At 32.9% G+C, this 20,917-nt stretch overlaps 1 protein-coding gene across 1 annotated transcript in view; it reads left to right on the top strand.

Annotated features, from left to right (window-relative positions):
* LOC133330063 (probable serine/threonine-protein kinase roco5) overlaps positions 1-20,917 on the top strand; it is a 238,560-nt gene that overhangs the window by 135,593 nt on the left and 82,050 nt on the right. Inside the window, exon 2 of the mRNA XM_061538533.1 lies at positions 19,232-19,353. Coding sequence (XP_061394517.1) covers positions 19,232-19,353 — 122 coding nt within the window. The remainder of the gene's footprint in view (positions 1-19,231; positions 19,354-20,917) is intronic.

Below are 20,917 nucleotides of genomic sequence, written 5' to 3'. Positions count from 1 at the left end.
GAAGGTCATTGCTTCATTATCCAACCGAGGCACCTATAATTTCGGATATCGAGTTATCAGAGGATAGAGTACCTCCTCGCATATTAAATGCGCCCTTGTTTCGAACTCCTCCTTATGAAAATGTCCCACTTTTTTATAGTGGTCCACATTACCCGACATTGAATATTTTTATTTAAAAATAATTATCGGCTTCAAAAATGAATAAAAATTTAAAAATAACCGAAAGTAATTTCAGATAAACGTGTATTTTTGTTAAAGAAAACTAGAAAACCACATAACCTCTTTATATTCGAGAAAAACAAAATGTTCGACTATTTTACAAAATCGTTCGACTATTGTGCTAAAAAATTTTCAAATCACACTTTTACAATCAGAGCTACATTTTCACCTACTAAATTTTCAACATTGCAATTATTTATTAAAAACCAAGTTTGATGTTTGTTCTTACTAATTAGGAAAACATATATCAAGGCGGCATTGGTATATTTCAAGCATTTTCTTAGATATGGGGGTGGTCCACATTTGACGCATGGTCCACATTACCAGAAGTTACTCTATATCGGTTCTCGAAAAATAGTTAAAAAAATGAAAGCCTTATATAGACTTTCAAAAAATATTTAAAAAAATGGCTTCCAAAAAATGTTTAAAAATTCACGCCTTTTATTGAGTTACGGAAAAATACCTTTAGAAATCCACCCCTTATAAAGGCTTCCGGAAAAATTCCTTTAGAAATCACGCCTAATAAAGGCTCTCAAAATTTTTTTAAATCCATCCTTGAAAAGGCTCTCGAAAATAATATTTTTAAAAATCCTGATGTTCAATCTTTTACAATATCATAAAAATATATTTTACTATTTTGTTTTTGCAAAATAGTCAGGCTGAATCACAGTTTGTTGTTTTTATATAAAAAAAAATCATGTCGTTGTACTAAGTACTTCGCTTTATTACAAGAGACATTTGGGTATGAAAGGTTTTTTGTATAGAAGCAATAAATACCTTTTGGGGAGAATATCCCAACAAAAAAACTAAGGAAACTGATGAGGATCAGTGGCGTGATCCGAAACTATAGTCATCCCTGCCTTACCCCTCGGCGAACTATGCCATACATTCCTTACTAATAAATAGTTGTTTTTTATAAAAATCAAACTGGGATACAGCCTGACTACTTTGCAAAAACCAAATACAAATGGTATCCAAAATAAACCGCCAACACTACTGAAGGTGTATATTTTACTATGATAGCCCAGGGTTTTTCCCCAATGACCAATTATCCCCCGCATTCAATTCGCTTGAATCCACTTCTTTTCTCAAAGCATAATTTTCCCGCAAATTCAGCAATCTTCCTCCTCGTAAAATTCCCAATAATTTCTTCGTTTCAACTGAAACCATTTCATCGTTTCACATCACATTTACTTCAAATAAAACGACAAAAAGCATGTCACACACAGAATCGAAATGAAACTTCAAATCAATTATTGACACATCTACGTACGTACATACATGGATGATGGAAAATATGCTATCAAGCAATACTGGAGTCGGTTGGTTGGACTGCTGGTGAGTTTATTATTTGGACAGTAGTGAGTGAAATGAAATAAAAAAATCGAAAGAAAAAAAAATATATACTCCATATGCTACTGACTGACTCTCTAGCAGCAGCTGCAACAAATGTCGATTGAATGATGTTTTGATAGTTTGGCGGCGGTTATATTTCAATGACATCAACATGATGAAATCTGTGAAACTGAAAATGCCTTGGAAATGGGGACACTTGTCCGCTGTTCGTTCGTTTGCTCGTTCGTTCTGGAAGAGAAAGGATGAAAGAGAATGTGGAACGAATGTAACCCAAAATAAAAAGAAACAAAGCAAACAAAAACGGTACTTTAAATATTTCATAAGCTTTCAATTATTGGAGATTGCAGGACACGATTTAATTGGAAAGTTTACACACTCAACTTGCAATACAAATTAATCCAGAAAATTTTTGGAGGTTCTGATAGGTTACAGGGGATGGATGGGAATGATCTTTGAACTTTAAGTGTTTAATATTTGAAGTTTTTTATATTTGAATTTTCATCTAAAATTTAAGCCATTATTTATAGTGTTTTCTTTTTACCCACATATAATTCAAAATCTTAAATTACATCCTATTTGAGTTGATAAATTATTCAATAATTGAATTTCCAATTAAAATGGTACAAAATAATTTCATCCTAACCGGAAAAAATTGTAATGAGGTAGGTCAATGGTTTTCTTCACTACCAAAAAATTCCCTTCAATTTTTATATTCCTAGGTTTGAAACTTCAAAATCATTTTTTAATCAGAAAATAATTCTTTTTGTGGTAGGATTATTTCTTCCTTATTCCATAAATTTCAATATTTTTATTTCATTATTATTTTCCTTATACCTTAATTTATTCATATATCTATTTCGCCCCTTAATTATTTCCACAAACATCAATTTGTCTGTCAAAATAACAACAAAACACCATCACATAGTTTTCATCACCATACCATCACCTTAAGGCATTATCATTTTACGCCGCTCGTCACACCGTCTCATGGAAAAATTCTAATGTTGTCATAGTCAACAACGCAACGGCAACAAACCAGACCTCGTTAACATTTTCTTAATGCCCAATGGCGTGTCTTAGATAATTTTCTGCAAATTATTGTGCGAGTGTGCCTGTGTGCGTACATTCGACAACTGCTGCCACGTTTGATGAAAAACGACGTCGCAAAAAATACATAAACAGACATAACAAAAAATGCCGACAAAACTGAAACATTTAATTTGTTTACAAAACACTTTTAATGTAAATCTGATAAATCGACGACCACAATAACAGCAGCAGCAACAACAACAACAGACAAATAATTGGAAAACTTGATATACCACAAATTAATTAAAGACTGTCAATCATAATTTCCACTGTTCGGTGCGTGAAACATGACAAGAATTTTTGTGACACATGACAAGAAGCGGCTCACGGCACGCACGGAAGGTGCGGTTGTTTTGGGGTGAAATAATTACAAGAATAACAAGACAAATTTGGAAGTGACACAATAAAAAGGAGGTGGTACTAAAATGTGTTAATGGCGAATGGGAAGGAATCAAATAATTATTCGGAAGTTGTTAGAAGAAGCAAGTGAAAAATTGTCAGTCTGTGTTGCCGACAAGTGTATACCCTCAGCCTATGACAGTGTTGCATACACTTATCCTGACCTTTGTAAGTTATTTGGATTATATGGCGTATTTGGGTTGGCGTAGGTCTACCGTCTTTCTACTTCTAGTGCCGAGGTTAAGTAATTGATCAAATCGGAAAATGCATTCCGTCCATAATAAATTTATAATTTTTTTAATATTAACCCGTTTTGGATGAGAAATGGAGATTAAAAAAAAATATCACAATGGGCCAAACTTGGGTCAAATCGGACACAGGATTTTCTTGGTATTTGATTTACAAATCTTCAAAATGTTTACAAGAAGGGGTTAACCGATGCAGCCCCTCCGGATTTGATCTACACAACATATATAAAAATGCATTCCGTCCATAATAAATTTATATATTTTTTTTAATATTAATCCTTTTTGGGTGAGAAATGGAGATTAAAAAAAATATCACAATGGGCCAAACTTGGGTCAAATCGGACACAGGATTTTCTTGGTATTTGATTTACAAATCTTCAAAATGTTTGTGGGGAGGTACCAGAAGGGGTTAACCGATGCAGCCCCTCCGGATTTGATCTACACAACAGATATATGATTTAGCCTATGAGCTGAGTATCGAGGACGAGCAATGTATCAAATCGTGTCGATTTTTTTTAAAATGTTGTAGTTTTTCTCTTTCCAGTCGAAGTTAATCATCGAAGTTTTACAAAGAAAATGAAAGCCAGGAGAATAACCTACATACCCACCATTATGCGACGCTTTCCCTGTTGGTTAAACGGCTCATCAGGCATATTGGGCTAAGTGCAAAGTTCGAATCAAGACGTTTTCTTTTAACATATTTTTTTAAAATATTAGTGTGTGCAATTTTTGGATCAAATCGGATACACACTCTCATGATATTATAAATGTATTTTTCAAGAACATTTTAATAGTTTCGTGGATATGTGCCAAAAGGAGTGGAACGATATTCCCCCTCTTCGAACTTGATTTAAATTTGAAAGAAATATAACAATGCGAATTCTTTGGATCAAATCGGTTACTAACTAAAGATTAGGATATTTCTAAATCAACTCCAAATTGCCGAAAACGGGTTTGGGCTAACGACACTTGGACTTCAAAGGACTTCAAGTATCGAAAAAGGCTGGATTTTTTTAAGAATATTTTTTTGAGTATCCAAAAAGTAATGAATTTTTTAAAGTAGCCAAAAAGTTGTGATTTTTTTTAATATTTCTTGAATAAGCCAATAATATGTGTATTATGTTTGCAACACCTCGAAATATTAGTCCCATATAACGGTGCCTCATAAATTTCGGTGTTCTGGCAGGTTTTGGGACCAAATTGGTTGGCATTTGAAATTTGGGTGTAAATCTCTCTACAAAAATTTATCAATATTGGTCCAGGTTTCAGGGTAACTCCCATACAACGTTACTCCCAATATTAGATATTTCGAGGGCTCTGAAAATGTTTCTTAATTGAATTGGCTGTAACTTTATGCATTGGATTTTCGATGTGTAGAAAACCAAATTGACTGTAATTTTATATTTTAGATTCTCAATAGGTAGACAATTTCGCTAACAAAAATTATCAATATTGTTTTTTTTTTTTTTGCAACAAAATTGGCTTTTATTTTGTATTTAAAATTATGATTGGGTAGAAAATCTCCCAACCAAAAGGGCAACCCCAGTATAGCGGAAACTCCCGAATTTCGGTATTTGGGGAGTTTGAGTATATCTTTCATAGGAATATTTCATTATCACAGGTCAATTGAAAATGTTTCCGACCCAACTTAATATATATTCATTATTATTCCTTTCAAGTGTGGTACAGCGACGGTTTCGGCATCTTTTTATTCGAGAACAACTATTCCCCGCGAATATTTATTTATTAATTTATTTTGTTTTATTTTTTATTTATTTATTTTTTTAACAATTTGAAGTTAATTCATGAAAATTCGATAACTCTTATTCGGACTGCTGTCAAATTTATACCGCTATAAACTCTATATATATGACCTTTCATTTGAGGCACATCTAAACACCGCTAATATATGCATTATTTTTATAGTGGGCCGCTTAATCTGTATTTTTTTTCTACCGATCCATTTGCATAAAATCCAAAAAATTTCTATTACTTCTATATATTCTGAAGGTACATCCTGAATACGAATTTGTAATTGACAATAAACTGTCCTGTAGGCCCATTCTGTAACTTTTAACAACATTCGACATTGTTTAAATTTCTTTTGTTATTGTAATAACAATAAAACAAACAAATGAAATTGTTGTAAAATATACAATATCGAATGTTGTTAAAAAGTTACAGAATACAGGGGCTGATCGCCTAAAAATATACATCAAACTCGAACAAATGTATATCTTGCACAAATTCATTCACATCCATGAATGCTTGAATATGTTTTTACAAATTGAATGGATTTCAGTGAAAACGTGGTTACTTTCGAGTTTACTTCTATAGTAAGTTGGACCTTGGATCGCCTAAAAAATATGCATCACACATAACAAATATTATAGCTTATCCTAGGTGATTGGGCCGCCATCTATCGTTTCATAAAATCAATGCCTCCTTGTACTTTATGCAGTGGCTGTGATCCACGCTTATTTAGTGTTGCCACTTTGTTATGGGTGGTGCTACCTCCTGTCATTCCTATTTTTTATTATACTTATCTGATGATGTTCATGGCGATGTGAGTTATTAGAATGTCAGGTGATTTCGTATGTACTTTATATATTGTAAAAATATTCAAAATTCACTTTGAACTAAATTTTCATTTTCCGATAAATTTGCATTAAATCCAAAAAAAAAAAATGCTATAACTTCTATATATTCTGAAGGTACACATATTCTGAAGTCACATTGAGCACAAAATTCAGTTTTGTATGCTTTTTTACAAGACATCATCCAATTTTTTACATGTTTTCTTTTTATCTGAAAAGTCAGACTAATCTTCTTTCAAATTTTTGTTGTTGAAAATTATTAAATGGTATTGTGTGAAATTTATGAATTCCGGACTCAGCTACCACAGATATTAAAGATACATTATGTCTATCAATCAACCATCCACTTACCCACAAACACGCAAACTTATATATTAGAATCTTATTCACCCTGATTGAATAAAAAAGTTCCGAAAAGTTTTCATTTCGCAATATGTCGGGAACACGCACACATACATTTTTATTAAATCAAAACAAAACAAACTAATCTAAAAAAACACAAGCAAGAAACGAAGGGAGAGTATTTCCAATGTCGCAATAATGCTATAAAAAACTGACAGGAAATTAAACAAAAACAAAGTGGAATAAATCATAAAAAATATAGCTGTCTTGTTACATTATCACACTTTTTAATAAAAACAAAACTACTAATCTGTTGATGTCTGAATAATATTAGATTAAGATTTTCCATCGCATGTGTGTGAATGTGTGTGTTTGTTTTAATGGTCACACCTACAAAATGTTATATGTTTATCCAAAGCCAAAGCTTTTCCCTCTAATATTACACAACATTGTTTGTTTTTCCGGAGATTGTTTCTTTTTTTCTATTTCGTTGAAAATCTGCCCTGCATTCCTCCTCATCTATTTGAAAAAAATCAGACATGACCTACATATTGGCCTGGCCGCCACACATTCTCCCTTCATAATGAAAATGAAACAAAAAACGAACCAAAAACTGACCTTTATTTACATTTTTTTCTGTTTAATTTACACCTCCATACAGCAAATTTGCATAGTTAAGTGATTTTTAATGCCGTTGCCGCGTGCGTGACTGAAATTAGTTTAGTTTCCCCTTGTTAGTATAGGTTTAGGTTAAATTAGACAAATATATAAGGTAATTATTCCACCTTATGCCCTTCCTTTGGTAAAACTAAAAATCTATAGAAGTTGGAATCTTAATGGCTAGTCAAATATGCTGTCCTTAAGTGTTTAGTCTAATTGCTACCCAACCCCTAATAAGTTGCAGGGTATTGTTTTTGTGTAGTTATGGTATTTTAAGTTTTGTCCTCATTATTACTTAATTACTGCAGGTAATTATACCCATACTTATACTTTCATAACAAAATTCAATATTCTATTAATACTTAGTATTTGTCTAAGTGCACCAAACTTGTCTTAGTTGTTGTCGTAGTTGTTTAACGTTGTTAAACATTAATTTGTTTCAACATTAATGGTGTTAAAGCATTGCAATTTAACAACAACCTCCGCAAAAATCGAAATTAATTTTTGTAGTGGGAATGAACACCAGACAGTGTATTAATTTTTCTTAACATAGATTGTGCCCCACAAAACAGGTGGAGTTTTGAAGTTGTAGATAAATAATCGTAGTATTTGGCCAACTAGCAAACCAACTAGCACTAATATTTACAAAATTGTATCCGGTGATTTGGGAATTATATATATGGGAAGAAAAATTAAATTTTAGTTTTGAAATGAAAACATTATGAATAAAATTTAATACTTTCGACAGACACCCTGACTTCTTAAAAGGTTCGGGATGAAGAAACATAGTATTGTGTTCCCTGTCCTTGATTATAATATTTTAAAATATTATGGACCAAACATTGCAGCCTTCCATCTTACTTCTTCACCTTAACAATATCTCGGAGATGAATTTATCCGTTCCACTCATTGATTTTTGTACAGTTTTATATATTTCAACACAGACCTAGTATTTGGATTTGGTTTGTCTTTATTTTTTGAATGTTGAATGTAAAGTGAATGCACATTTCCACAATCTGCACAAATTGTTCTGAATAAAACATCTAACAAATTGTTTTTATGGAAGGTAAAACGATGAAAAAATTTCAACTAACTGTCATGATGGCCTAAAAGTATGCATCAAACATGAACAAATATATATTGTATACCTATGTTAACATTTATGAATGCTCGAATATGTTTTACAACTCCAATGGATTTCAGTAAAAATATGGTCGTTATCTAATTCCATATTTCTATTGTGGTTTGGAACTTTGATCACCTAAAAGTATGCATCACACTTAACAAATATTATATTATAGTCTACTAAAAGAGAGACATAGGGTTTGCACAAAGAATCACCATGTTACTTGAAAATATTAGTTTCGTTTATTGTTGTTTTTATTCCAGCTGAGTAGATGATTGGTTGCTCTAACTTGTCCTAGGTGATGCCATCTATCGTTACATAGAAGCAAAGCATCCTTGAATTTGGTGCAGTGGTTGTGGTCCCTGCTTATTTAGTTTTGCCATTTTGCTATGGGTGGTGCTATCTCCTGTCATTCCTATTTTGTCTTATACTTATGTGATGATGTTCACGGCGGTTATTATAATGTCAGGTTTCTTCGAATGCATTTTATATTTTGTACAAGTATTCGAAACACACTTTAAAAACAAAATTTCACTTCGAACAAGTTGAAGTATTATTTAAAACTAAAAAAGAGTTTTCAATTATTTTTAAAACTACCTCAAATTAATTTAATTGACCATTTGTGGATGAGGTACCAAATACAGAGGGCTGAGGGTCTCACCTTCGGACTTGATCTAAACTTAGTTAAGATAATAGGTTGTGCAACATGTGGTTGTCAGTTTAAAGTTTAAGTATTATTTAAAACTAAAAAAGAGTTTTCAATTATTTTTAAAACTACCTCAAATTAATTTAATTGACCATTTGTGGGTGAGGTACCAAATAGAGAGGGCTGAGGGTCTCACCTTCGGACTTGATCTAAACTTAGTTAAGATAATAGGTTGTGCAAAGTTTGGGTCCGATCGGATATTCCTATTGACTAATATTGAATTTATATTTAGTGAAACTTTTGACTCTTTAAGGGGGCGGCACCAGAAGGAGGGGACCGATATTACCCATCGTTGAAGTCGAAGAAATATTACGAATTGTAAAGTTTGAATGAAATCTGTTACTACCTTCGTGAGCTATCGTGCTCACCAGCCAGCCAGAAACACGGACGAACGGATATTTGTAAACCGACTTCAAATTGTCTGAAACAGATTTGGTCAAACGAAACATAGGAATGAGGCACATTTTTGCCGTATAAAAGTGTATATAAAATCATTAGCCATAATGCTGAGGGTATAAAAATCAATAGTCAATGTCAATTGGTTGACGTACGCTCCACATAAAGTCCCTCGCCAATTTACGTTTCTAATGGTCGTAGACACATTTTTCTAAAATAAATGCTTGTAATTTTGCATTCCGTGGGTAAACAAATTTTCAATGTAGGAGGTTTTTGGCATATTTTACAATCTAAGGGCCTGTAATTTAGCCCATGTCTTGTTATATCCTTCTCATAAATGTTCCGCCCGATTTTAGGTATTTTGATGACTCCTCATGCATTCTCCATCCGAAGTGTGATTCTATCATTCAAAAATTCGATCCTGGCTGAATCAAATTAAAATATGATGAAAATACGTTCACAAAAAAAAAAAAAAAAAAACCTTCCGTTCACTATTTAAGCATAGCCTCCGTGCAGTCGGCTTTCCATCGAACAACATTTTTTTGTATGTCAGAAAAAATCGTTTTGTCCGAAATTATGACTTTCAGAAGGTAGGACGGTCATAACGCTCAAAATAAAATTGACACCAAATATATGTCTTAAATTTTTTGTTCTTTTGTGGTGCATACTTTTAGGCTAGCAGGAGGGTTCTCACACAATTGTATATTATTTATTTTCTTTCAATACTTGGAAATCCTCTATTCAGAATAATTTAAATACAATTTTTTTAAGTACCAAATACAATTTGAATTATAAATATAAATTAAACATAATTAAAGGCTAACGTTTTGGTTCAAGATGTCAATCCATCAGATCACAAAAAATTGACTTATTAAGGCATCTTGTCAAATGAGGTCAAAACGCTCTAAATGCAAATGAGTGAAAATAGAGCGGGCATGGCGATGGATATATATTTAGAGGATTTTAATTAAAAAAAAAACATATAAAACACATTTTTTGTAAAACACCATTTGTGATACATACTTTTAGGCATTAAAAGGGGGAATTGTATAATTTTAACTTAACAATAACAAAATAGTTCCACCTCAAAGTATTTTTCCAACAATTGCAACAATAATTTAACACCAGAACGCCGAAGGCAGTCATTTGGCCGCTTTACAATTTCAAGTACAAAAGCAACTGTGCATTTAATGACACTTTTTTTTAAATTTAGTGAATTTTTTATAATAAACGTAATTCTATGAGGTACAAAAAGTCACCATATTTAAAAAAAGTGTCATTAAATGCACAGTTGCTTTTGTACTTGAAATTGGAAAGCGGTCAAAATGACTGCCTTCGGCGTTCTAGTGTTAACCTTAAAGTTCTAAATCTCTCATAAATCCGATAAAATTATAACTGCGCCAGACACCGATATTAATAAATTATTTATTAACCACAAAGCAGCAAGTTATAAATTGTTAATAAATTTCTAATATATTGCTTGTGCCACAATAAATTCCAAACTCTTAATAATACCTGAATAATGTGCCTGAGGGCTATCTAACTGCCACACACATTTCGAGCGTGATCGTTACTTAAACAAAATAGGTTCCTCAGTAAAATAAAACTGCCATTAACTCGCTGCATTTTATTGAGTAAACCAACGTAAGTAAAATTGAAGGAGGACTGCACCACAACAAGTGCCATATTTATTAACCAACTTACAAAAAAAAATTATCACTAAATAAAGCAATGCAACAACGATGAAAATAATAGCTGATAGATGGTGGGAGAATGAGAGGTGGGCTGGGGGCATTTTTTTCCAATATTTATATATTGCTTTTTTGTATTGTGGCTATATTTTCAACAATCTTGTGAGACTGGCGCCACAATTATTCATTTGGTGGCGTTTGGTGTGCCCTACTCTTGTTTTTGTTGGCGCTGCTGTTGGTTGGTTCGTAGTATTCTACGTGGGTATGGAATGGAGTGTGCATAAATGTGCAGTACACAAATCGTAGAACTCTAGTTGCAAAAACTAAATTATTCTTATTTGCTATTCCAAAAAAACGAATTGTAAAACGCCAAAAAATTTACAACCACAACTAAACTATGCAACAGCGAGCAAGAAAACAATAAACCATTGCCAAAGGGTGTTGTTGTTGCTGCAGCTTTTAAGGCGTGCTTTTTTATGGGTTGGCAGCAGTTAAGACATGCATGATGATGATATGCAGAACTATTGCAGGCTTACCTTAAACTAAATTTGCATTGTAAAATGTAATATACATTGAGATTGAATGAGTTTGTTTGTTATTGTTGTTGAGGATGTATAAATGATTTGAGCTTGTGTGTGATTTTTAAACTGAATTTTGAGGTTAGGTTTAGTTTCACACAAATGTTTATAACGGTAGGGATATCTTAAAACCATGATAATACCACACAGGCTTGAAAGCTTATTTGAAGTGGGAGATTATTTATTTTGCTACGTTTTTTGAAATATATAAAATACGGGATGTCTACAATTGTATGCCAAAATTATTAAAATCCTATAAAAATAACAGCGTCCAAAATCAAGCTTGGCTCTGATATTCCTTTATAACTTGACATTTCATACAAAGCCAACATAGCAGGTCAGCCTGAGTTTTTTCCGCATGTGTTATTCCCTTGAAGGTCTTAGAGCCTTCAGGATTTATACAAGTTCTGCTCAAAAAATTACTGTTATTATTTTTCCACCCTCTACCATAAGGTCAAACCGTTTGCAACACCTCGAAATAATCGTCGGAGAGTCCATTCTTGATCAGAAAAAATGTCTATTTAGCCCTGTTATGTTGTACAAAGTTTGGTTCAAATCGGATAGCCCATTCACATGATAATTTTTTGCATAAATTTGACCATTTTGTGGGGGGAGGTACCATAAGGAGTGACCCGATCTTCCTCATCCTCGAACTTGAACTATGTTTGAAATAAATATTACGATGTACAAAGTTTGGATTAAATCGGTTATTCCCTTCGAGAGTTTTCGTGCGCACCCGCCGGCCAGACGGAAAACCGACCGGCATTTGTATATCGACTCCAAATTGTCTGAAACGGATTTGGGCCCAAGAAACATGTAGTTCAAAAACCAATATTTCGATGAGGCACATTTTTGCCATAAAGCTGAGCGTATAATTATACTATTATCTGTGAAATATTTTGATCGCCTGAAAGTATGCACCACACATGAACATTTATTTTATATAGAAGTCTTTAACCCAAAAATGCCGCCAAATGAAGAATCCATAAAAAAACAATCTCAAACACATTAATTTGATTTGAAATACCTCAGAAGCTGTAAGAAGCGGAATACCTAATTAAGCCACTTCGGCAAAAAAGGTTAAAAAATAAACATAAATATAACTAAATGGGGCTGGAACTTTATTTGGGAAATGGCAAAAATTTGGGGAATGGAACAAATTGTAACGATTTTTTGTCAACCTCTAAGAACCAGAAAGGCTAATAAAAAATATTCGTTAAAACCTTAAAAAAATACACAAAAATGGGACCATATATCTATATGGGTTGTACTCGGAATGCAAAATTCCAGCTTCTTTGTTTAGACAAAGTAACTATTTATAGTGGGGCTATATCAAAACGTGGACCTATATATCTCATTTCAAATATGATATTAGTGCAATCTCTATCCCTTAGTTGCCATCGCCTTCTGTAACTTGATACTAAAATGTTTTGAACATTTTGATTTTCATGCGTAACTGTTCGGTACCATTGTAATAATTTTCATCCAAAAAAACAACCAAGTAGACAAAATTTCTTTAATAATTAAATACTGCTTATATATAATTTTCTTTTTGAACTTTTTGCCTTGTCTCTGGTGGCACCACTTTGTCTGCAACTTACAAAAAAGGCTGCTGCTGTTGTTGTTTCCTGTCAAAAATGACATTTTTAGCATGCCAGCAGTCTGTCACATACAAAAAAAGCAGCAGCGAGCGGTCACATCTAACTATTCATCATCGATAAATCGCCGATGAACGCAATGATGTGAGATGTCATGTAAAGATAGTCTCTCAGATCTGCTTTGCAGTTGGAACATGTTACTGTGTTCAAATCATTGGGGGCCATTTTTTGTTTTTACTGTTGGCTATCAAAAACTGACTTTTAACATGACTCAAATTGCACAAATGTTGTTAATATCAATTTTTAATTGGCATTACATCAAATCAAATATTGACGACGACAACAACAAAAAAGCAGAAAAAATAAATCACAACAACAGCCAACAGAAGTTAAATTCACAATCAAATGAGATTGTTGAACTTGAGAAAACATAGAAAAACACCAATGGAGCTAAGGATAGGCTGGACGCCACATTTTTGGGGATATTGAAAAACTCTGCTGCATTTTGTTTCTTTTTCAACATTTAATAATGGATGAAGTGACAGTCGAACTCTCCCAAGGATGAATGATGACAATGATAATGATGACTGATGGAATTTTAACGATTGACCAAACAATTGTCCACGATAATAAAAAAGTCGAAATTGAATGTCAGACAAATCTGGTTTTGGGACCAGCACCACTTGCCATTTTATTTCATTTTGTAACAAAACGGGGCTGGATCCTCTACAACTGTTTTGTCAATCTGTCTGGCCTGTTGTTGTTATTGTCGTTGTTGCCATTTGTTTGTTCACCGTCTGTCTAAAACGAGATTCCATGTTGTTGTGGGCTATTCCCAAACAATTTAACAGTTAAACAGCAACGATAACAACATCACACATGTTGCAACAAACCTCCACTCTCACTCCCCCAAACATCCTTTATGTGAATTCTTCTATTTGCTTGTGATTTAATATCAGCCTTCGATGGTTGAGTAGACACACAACAACAACAAAAAGAAACGAAATTGAAAGCAATTGTCGATATTGTTGCATGATACGGATGGTGATAATCGGCTACACTGAGAGAAATTATGCGGAATTGAATTAGGAAATAGGTATGAAGTAAATTAAGAAATAAAATCAGAAAAAATGTATTTTTAAAATAAAAATAACAAAACATAAAGCTGTCTCTACCCTTATTTTGATCTCCCTTGAAAAAGGGACAGTTTACTCCAGCATATGTTGTATTCAAAGAAACTATTCAGAGAAAGGAACTATTGGAATTTCCCAAGAATTGGGTTCGGAGGCTTGCAAAAGCCTGGCACAGTAAATGTTACATAAATCGAATGTTAGGCTCAATAAGAATATATTTAATTACATAAAAACATAGATGATTGTGCGTAAGTTTTTGACCAAAAACTGAACCGCTTTTATACCTCAACCACCATATTAGTTACGCTATGGAAGTTTTATAAAGGACATTTTATGTTGTAGGGTTTGTCAAACTTTTCGTCAATCTTGAAGTACAATTTGTTCTCTAGTTCTTAGTTTCACAGATCATCTCTTCATCCGACGAGCATTATTTCGCTCTTTCAACGATCCAATGCCACCCATATAGTGACAGTAGATAGCGGCACTCAAAGGAAAATGGCAACACTAAATCAGCAAAGACCCCAACCACAGCACAAAGTTCAAGGAAACATGGTTTCTAGGCAACGATAGATGTCATCCCCATAACCTAGGATTGGCTACAGCAGATCAATCATCTACTTACCTAGAATAAGGAAACTAACACAAGAATTGATCGAGCAAATATGACGATGTTTTGTGGAAACGCTTACAGGAGCAACAGGATAATAACTCCAAATACATTTATTTGAGTGTTGATTAAGCTCTTCTTTTGTATCATTCTTTTAAAATTTAGGAAGAGAAAATAGTCGCTGGTTTCGAATCTGGAAATTTCAGTATTTTGCCATTGTTTACAGTAACTTGCGAGTTGGTGCGTCGTTTTGGTGATTTCGTCCTCTAAACGATCCAATGCCGCCTATATGGTGCTAAGAAAACAGCAACACTAAATTAGCAAGGACCAAAACCACTACACAACATTCAGGTAGGCGTTGTTTTGAGGCAACGATAGATGGCAGTTTGCCCATCTAGTTGGAATTAATTAATTAATGATTTCGTCGTTTCAAAGATTTAATGCCGCCTAAATGTTGTTGAGAAAATAGCAACACTAAATAAGCGAGGACCCCAATCATTGCAAAAATTCTGGGAGGCGTTGTTTCTAGGCACCAATAGATGGCAGGTCCATTCTCTAGAACAGGTTACAGGAAACCAATACTTAGCTGGAATAAAATCAACAATGATTAACGAAACTAACACAAATGATGAAATTAGTACCTACTTCGTTTAATATTTTAGAACTTACAGTATCTACATATATTGACTTGTTATGTGTTTGTTGATTTAGCTTTTCTCTCCTTTTAAGATCTAGGAAGAAGAAATTGTGCTGGGTTCGAATCCGGATAATACTGTATTTGGCCAATTGTTTACAGCGACTTACAACGCGGTGCATTATCTCGGTGATTTTTTAATGCAGCAACTAGAAATTAATTCAAGCGTATTCCAAAATTCTAACGAAATAACCTTGCCACTCGAAAATTTTAATTGAAGTTAATTGAAGAAGTTGAAAAATATTCTTGCTTTAATTACCAAGAAAATCACAATAATTTTTGCGCACTAAAGAAAATCGAACAAAGTTTTTTCTCACGGTTTATATTTCTTTCCAATATAATGAATGGATAATTGTTCGGTAGACTGTAAAATCTCTTTGCCATTAACCATCACTATCATACAATCACTGCTTTGTCATTTCGACAACATCAGACAAAAAAAAAACACAACTCCGCCTCCTTCGCTAACATAATCAAAACTACATGCAAAATCCATATGCAATATGATATTGCATTATGTTATTGTTATTATTACGTTAAAAACTATTATTTATATAAAAAAGTAGTAAAAAGTATTTTTCACACACAGAAATGTTATTTATTAGAAAGTTCAACTAGCTTAACTAAACATATGATCCAACTTTTGTTTGTTTTTTATTTACTTTTATTAAATTGCAGGCAATTTTTTATGGGTAAATGTTTTGCTGTGAAATGGCTATGCAACAACAACAAAACTTTAGTCATGTCCATTATGGCCACCAAAATATTTATGATTTCAGCCTAAGGTCATTATTGTTTTTTTTTTCACAGATTTTTTGCAACTATTTTTGGTGACCCCCAATTCACTGGATGCACTCTCTACACACTCACTCACTGCATTATTCATTGTTTACACTCACATATGCTGTTGCCCTGGTGTACACAGTCGTCTGTCATGCAACTCGTGTCCAGACAACAGGTCTCTGGTCTAAACATTTATTTAACGAAAATTTATTATTCCATTGACTGGATTTTGAAATGTCATGTTTTTTATGTTAAAAAAAACACACATTCACTAACTAACATTCCAAGGAATTTTATTAAGGTTTTTTATTTCGGGGAAGCATAAAATTTAATTGTTTACAATTTTTAGTTAAAAAATCGAGTTATTAATTTTTTTAGTGATATATGATGGTCGAATATTAAATTGTTTATGAAGAGTGCTTATATGTTAAATTAGCTCATTAAAATTCTATTAAACTGAAATACTATTAGAAGCTATGTTTTTAATTGATTTAAGGCCAAATTTTATAATATAAAAAATATTTTTAAGACAGTTAGTAGTAAATTGAAATAATTTCTCCTGCTCTGCTGGCATTTGAACCCGGGATCCATCATTTTGTAGCATTTCACATTATCCAACGCCAACAACGGATTTGTTTCTTTTTACTCTGAAATCCGATGGAATTTGAACCCGGGATCCAACAGTTTGTAGCCTTTCACACTATTTAACGCCAACCACAGGTTTTTTTCTTTTTACTCTGAATTCTACATTTCCAACCGCATATTTTCGCTATCGCAAAAAATCGACTGTATGGGTCTTTGAAGTCTAATAAAACTATGATCGTGATATTTGTTAAAAGGTACATTCTTCTTCATAGGTTGTTGGGGTTCTGAACCCCAACCACTGCACAAAATTCAGGGAAGCGTTGTTTCTAGGCAACGATAGATGGCAGCTTCCGTATCTAGGTTAAATTGCAGCCTAATTAAAACAGCTGAAATTAAAACAACAATGCTTACTTACTTACCTGGCTTATGACAGAACAATTGTTCCATAAGCCGAGTTTAAAAAATATTTCCAAGCACGTCGGTCTTGTGCGTATCTCATCCAATTTGAAATACCATTTTAGGAGATGTTGTCTTCTATTTGATCTTTCCATCGGATTCGCGACCTTTACCTTCTGCGTGAATCATCAGTTGGCTCCCTTTTATATGCCTTTTGAGCTGGGCCATCTTCATCCATTCTCACAACATGGCCTAGTCAACGTAGTCGCTGCAGCTCGATATGTCTGACTATGTCGATGTCAGAGAATAGATGGTATAGTTCATGGTTCATTCGACGGCAATGATTAACGAAACAAATAATGAAAAGAATTTGGTGCGTAGTAGGAATAGAGCTGCAACACTCAAATATATTTGGTTAATTTCGAAAAAAAACTAGTTCAAAGGAACTATTTCGCGAAATGAAAGATCGGGACTAGGTTTTTTTGCTCCCTTTTGATCCAGCCGTTCATATTTGCTCTGGTTTACCTTGTTCATTTTGATCTTATCACCCATCCAGATCTTCCCGTTCATTAATCGAATTAACCGCCGTGTATCAATGAACGATTGAACTAAAAGGAACTAGTTCCTTTTGCGGAGCGATTCGAATCAGAAACGAGATTGCCCAAGCATATTTATATATAGGATTGTGATAAATTATTCTGACAATACGAAAAGTACTAAAGTATAGTGCTTTTGGTATGAATGGCTGAAATTGGAAAACCATTGTTTTGAAAATTCGTTCTACATGTGTAGGAGAATTACAAAACATAGTGCATTTGAAGGAATCGGGCTAGAATCCTGAAACTCGGTATTTAAATTAGTCTATAGGATTAATATAAAGATTTTTTTAATTTTTCGCTTTTAAACAGTAGGTTCGGATTAAGGATTTGGTTTTGGTAATATGTACTATGTGTAGCTAAGTCTAAATAATTTAGTACAATTGGTCTTGGGTGAACGAATGACCTTTCTAACTACACTACAGAAATTGTGAGGTAACGTATTCACTGTTTCAATTGAGCGGTTCAAAAAAATCGATTTATTTAAACCGAGAATAGATTAGGCGGGTAATATTGCTCCTTCAACACAGAAGTACAACCGTTAGTAAAAAATAATTTTTAGAGAAGATATGTATTCAAAATTCCTGAAGTTCCATTTCCTTCATATGAATTACTATCTGTTATACGGGATGTAGTATTTTTTGTTCGACCTACCGATTTTTTTCCTGATTTAAAATTTTTTCTCTGCCAAATTGATGCTAATCACCTTCAATTACATTACTAATTGTTTTTTTAAATGCATTTGTGGGTGAGAGCAAATCATTTATTACTTGGCTAGGTAACCGGTTGACTTACTGAGGGTGCTAGCTAGCTATTTGCTCAATGTCATTAACACTTTCACTTACGAAATTTTGAAAACTGACTGACCATTTGTTATTGTTTGCAAGTAAATGAATGAATATTTTGGTGAATTCATAATTGATGTTTATTTGTGGACAGGAATTATTAGCAAATTGTGTTTTCAAGTGTTTTTTGTTTAGGAATGAGAAACAATTGTTTGTTGGGTTTCAAAATTTCAAAATGAGTTTTGTTTCAAACTCATAAAAAAATTCTGCATAATTTTTTTATGTAGAAATACATATTCAGGTGTTATATTGCTTAGCATTCCATCTATTGTTCATATTTCAGATTTTATTTCATTTATTTTGTTATTTTTTTCTGTCTATTAGTAACAAGTGTTGTGTGCTGTGCTGAGCTGAGCTTTATTGTTTTCAACATGACCTCGACATTGGCAATTGTTTTGAGTTATGGTGTGAAGTTTATTTAGTTTTGTTTTTTGAAATTATTATTTTCCATAAAACAATTACTCATAATTATTGTTATTATTTTTTGTGTGTTTGTATTTATTTGGCAATAGTTTGGTTGTTTTTTTTTCTTTTTAATTATCTCTAAAACGTTTTTGTAATTTTGTGTTATTTTTCTATTTTTTTAGGTCACTCATCGTACAACGGGTGAAGTTATGGTTTTAAAAATGAATCAATTACGCGCCAATCGACCAAATATGCTGAGAGAAGTACAACTACTTAACAAATTGTCACATCCAAATGTATTAAGGTGAGTATACGATTGTTGATATTTTTCTATATCTTTATTTGCTAAAAAATAAATTGTTTTGTAAAATAAATAATTGGAGAGAAAAATGAATATGGATGAAACAAGGCTGGGAAAATATATTTTAAGGATTTTATTAATATTTCATGATTAACTATATATATTGTGTTAAAATACATTGAGGAAATATACAGAAAACTAGAAATGGTGAGGTCCCGTATGGACTATTTCAATTGAACGGTTCACTAAAATGTGCATATGGTCTAGGTCAGTGAATATAGTTCAACTTATGAACAGAACGAACTATTTACAAAATAAAAAACACATGAATGTATAAGTAGCTCAATTGAATGGTTCACAGAAAATTAAACATGGCTAGGACTCGTATGAACTAGTTCAATTGGATGGCTCACTGTAAGGAACGTGTGGCCTAGATCAGTGAATAGTGAATTGTAAACTCGAATAAAATTACAATCGTGATATTTAATAAGAATTAGGTGCGTAGTATGAATTGAGCTGGAACTCTGCAATGAATAGAGTTTGGTAAATTCGGAAAGAACTAGTTTAAAGGTACTATTTCGCGAAAGGAACGATCGGTACTAGGTTTGGCTCTTTCGCTCATCTAGTTGATTTTGCTTCAGTTCACTGAAAGGAACGTGTGGCTTAGGTCAGTGAATGCCAGTTCTATATTTATCAATAACTACCTTGTATCGTTCTAAGTAATCCCATCGGAGCTCTTCTGAAACGCGATTTTTGATATAGCCAACAGCTCCCCTTTGGATATTTCATTTATCTCCTTAAACTCTTTCCGTTCATCAGTAACTGACAACTACTTTAAAGTAATTGTCCTGAATGCCTATACATTAAAGTATCGAACCTTAAAATATCTCTACTTAAGAGTAACTGGCCTCAGAGTTCAATAGCAGACCTTGTTTATTTCTATTCTGATCCAGTTGCTGCAAATGAAATGACACATTTAGTGAACACTTCACCTCATTGTGGAGCGTATAAAAATAAAATTGTTTATTTCCCTCGTTCAATTGAACGGTTCACTGAAAGGGCGCGTGAACTAGATCAGACACTATAGTTGAACTTATGAACTGATAGAACTATTTTCCAAGGTGTATGCTTCTAATGAACAAAATCGGTGCACGATTTTTTCACATAAACTATGAACAGGATTAAACGAACTAGTTCAATCATAAGAAATGAACTACATTGAACCCTCAATTTAATGAACTGAAATATACAGCTCTGCGGAAAATGCAAGTTATAAGTGGTATTCATTTCTGAAATATTGGATTCATTTAATTTAAATTTTACTTAATTGATATTAAAAACATGAAAACCTCTAATCAGAATATGTACATAAACAAAAATATTTTATTGCTTTTTTCATAACTCGATTGTGGTTTTCATTTCACTCCATTAACATGATAACAAATTTAAATGTTGAATTTTTCAATTTTGCTTAAAACGCTGGTTAAATTCAAGGTCATTGAAAAAAAACAAATCAGAGCAAGCTCTACATAATAATACTTATTTTTCAATTAGCACATGTTATCCA

The sequence above is a fragment of the Musca vetustissima genome, unplaced genomic scaffold (genome assembly GCF_032173495.1).
Source record: "Musca vetustissima isolate MV318-11 ecotype Yass unplaced genomic scaffold, APGP_CSIRO_Mvet_v1 utg9641, whole genome shotgun sequence".
In the NCBI taxonomy this organism is placed as follows: domain Eukaryota; kingdom Metazoa; phylum Arthropoda; class Insecta; order Diptera; family Muscidae; genus Musca; species Musca vetustissima.
The sequence above is the reverse complement of the archived record's forward strand: the minus strand, read 5'-3'. Positions and strand labels throughout refer to the sequence as shown.